Genomic DNA, 2,889 nt, shown 5'->3' on the forward strand with positions numbered 1-2,889 from the left:
GGGGGGGCGACACAAGTTATCTGACACGTACGACTCTTTGCTGCAATCACATGTTTCCTACGTCAATGTCCCGGAAGCTGCAGTAGAAGGGTCCATTCCGTGAGGCCGCAAATTTGGGTAAGTCCCAATTTACTCAGTGTTGGAAAGAACGCTTAACCCTTTTTGTCAGGTGTACAGTTTGCCGTTCGGGAGCGCTTACCGCTTCTGACGGGGTATCTCCCAGTCAGGAATGCCGCCCTGCTTGGTGAACACATGGATGCTGCCGCTAGGTGGTGTGTCAGCTTCGCTCCTTCGGAAGCTATCCGGTCAATGTTTGGAGTCCTGTGATAGTGAACGGTACTAGTTTAGGCCATGTTGATTAGATTATATGGATGACATCCTCTGGGAACCCCAAAACTGATGCGAGCGTGAGAATAAAAAAAAGTTTTTGCAAAAAAAACAAGTTGCTTTCATTACGAAATATACGTGGTCACGAAGGTTAAACAAATGACACAAAGTATGGTAAATAATCTACTCTTCAAATTTATTTCTTTACATTTTCGTCTTTTTCTTTTGATTTTGGCATTCTATGACATTTGTTTGAATATTTTTTTGCAACTTACGTGGTACTTATTTTCTCATTTTTTTTGGTTTTATATGATTTACAGTATGGTTGAAAACTTCTTTTGTTGGAAACGGCCGAAAATTCATGCGAGCGCGGATTTTATCCATATAATCAAATCAACATGGCCTTAGTTCCGTACGGCAAAGCCCCGACAGGGGGCGTTCATTGCAAGTTTGAATGTACGATAAATCACGTACAACACCGCCGTGGCCATTCGGGTAGTGACCCCTTTCCACTGGGAGTACCCTGGGTGTCAAACTAGTATATGGCCGCTAACCCTTCCCATTCGGCAGCTAGAAGCACTTCGCCCGCCGGTCTAAATTACCGCTACAGGGGTGTTGAGCCCGAGGGGAATTTGACCAGGATCAACTCCCCCGTAGCAGTTATTTCGACAGGCGGGCGAAAGCCTCTTGGCTGCCGAAGGGATAGGGTTAGCGGCCCTAAACGAGTTTGGCACCCAGGATAACTGGGGAGGCGACATTTGAGCGACGAAAAATATAATCAGAAGTTCAAACGATTTAGAAATGTCAGTGCTCGAAATTTACATTGTCCTAATTGCTACTTGAGGAAATTTAAGCCGGGACAACTAAAACGACACTTGGGGACATTTTATGGCATACCTGATTGTGTCATTTCCGAAGCAGCCGACGTCCCCGTAGCCCATGTCATCCACCATGAAGAGTAGAAAGTTTGGCCGGTCGTCCTGCTTAGAGGTTACTGACGAACACAACAGCAGGCAGAGCAGAGAAAACCGGACAGAACAAGACCAGACTGGCTCCAAGGACTTTGTCGTTCCCGCTGCCATGTTGGAACTGCAAATACTTGGGAGGTCAACTTTTATAGGTGTCTATACACTTGTTTTGCCCTCCACTCCACTTATATATTCATACTTGTGGTAAATTCAAATAAAACTAGAAAGGCCGACATTTGCTCAAGAGCAAACGCAGCATGGCTTTACCACATCCCCCATACCAAAATGGACCTATCCCCCTCCCTCACAAATGGATTGTTCCTAAGTCACCCCTATTCAAAATGTGGATTGTTGTAACAGTCTATACCCCCATGCAGCAATGGGATCTTCCAATGCCCTTTGCTGTTAAACAATTACGTGTTGTACTTTAACATTCTGTTTACCCATGGCCAACTGTCAAACGCGAATGATAAGCTCAACTAGAACTGTTTATTCAAGGCTTGTGACTTAAAGAACTGTCTATAGAAAATACATTGCAGCTTTACCAACAGGCATGTGCCAAGCTAAGAGAGCCGGGTAGCCAAAGGTCAAGGTCAATTTTGGGCCTCCTGGTGGCTGACCTTAGTGCTGCAGCAGAACTTCCAGTTTTTACCTCCATGAAAAATGGAGGTATTGTTTTGGGCGTGTCTGTCTGTATGTCTGTCTGTGTGTGTGTCTGTCTTTCTGTCTGTGTTTCCGAAACTTTGTTGTCAGCATAACTTCAGAACGCCTTTATGGATTGTGATGATATTTGGCATGTTGGTAAGTCTTGGAAAGACAAAGGTCAAGGTCAAATATGAGCCTCCTGGGGGATGACCTTGGTACTGCAGCAGAACTTCCAGGTTTTGTATCTTTTGTTCTGAACAAGCTATGGTCTTGATTTTTTAATGACAGATAGCTTATCCTGTCAGGAATATGTGGTGTAAGTTTGGTTTTTCTAGCGGCTAGTTCTGGAACTGCAGGTTAGTTTCTGTTAAAAACTTTTAAAGCCAATAAGTCCAGATTGGAACAACGTATTTTCATCATTTTTGGTGTGTAGGTACCTGAGAGAGAGTTGTACACAATTAAATGCAAATTATGCAAATAAGGACTCAATTTGCATAATTAATGAGGGAATTCTATAAGTGTTTTATATAATGGTACTGCTATACATGTAATCTATTTAATCTTTGGCAGGCAGAACATCAGCAGATACCAGTTATGCGAATGTGAACTAATTTGCACAATTAATGTGAAAATTTTGTGACTCCTTATTGGTGAATGGTTGGAATTTTTATACCTTGTGACATGTGTAAGTTACATAAAGTTTAGCACCACTATGCATATACTAGTATTATGTTAATGTTGAGGTTATTTGCATAATTAATGAGGACATGTTGACATGAAGTATGACAAAGCAAGCCCATATTTCATGGAGGTATGAGATCTCAGAACTCTTGTTGTATCTTTTATCCTGGACATGCTATGGTCTTGAATTTTTGGTGACAGATAGATTTTCCTGTCAGGAATAAGTGGTGTGGGTTTGGTCCCCCTAGTAGCTTGTTCTGGAACTGCA

At 42.6% G+C, this 2,889-nt stretch overlaps 1 protein-coding gene across 1 annotated transcript in view; it reads right to left on the bottom strand.

The window, feature by feature from the left end:
• Positions 1-1,409, bottom strand: part of LOC109476202 (steryl-sulfatase-like) — a 7,091-nt gene extending 5,682 nt beyond the window's left edge. The window contains exons 1-2 of the mRNA XM_019777086.1: positions 1,225-1,409; positions 200-321 (exon numbers count right to left, since the gene is read on the bottom strand). Coding sequence (XP_019632645.1) covers positions 200-321; positions 1,225-1,409 — 307 coding nt within the window. The remainder of the gene's footprint in view (positions 1-199; positions 322-1,224) is intronic.
• Between the last annotated feature and the right edge of the window lie 1,480 nt (positions 1,410-2,889).

This window comes from Branchiostoma belcheri, unplaced genomic scaffold, assembly GCF_001625305.1.
Source record: "Branchiostoma belcheri isolate BF01 breed outbred unplaced genomic scaffold, Haploidv18h27 scaffold368, whole genome shotgun sequence".
Classification (NCBI taxonomy): domain Eukaryota; kingdom Metazoa; phylum Chordata; class Leptocardii; order Amphioxiformes; family Branchiostomatidae; genus Branchiostoma; species Branchiostoma belcheri.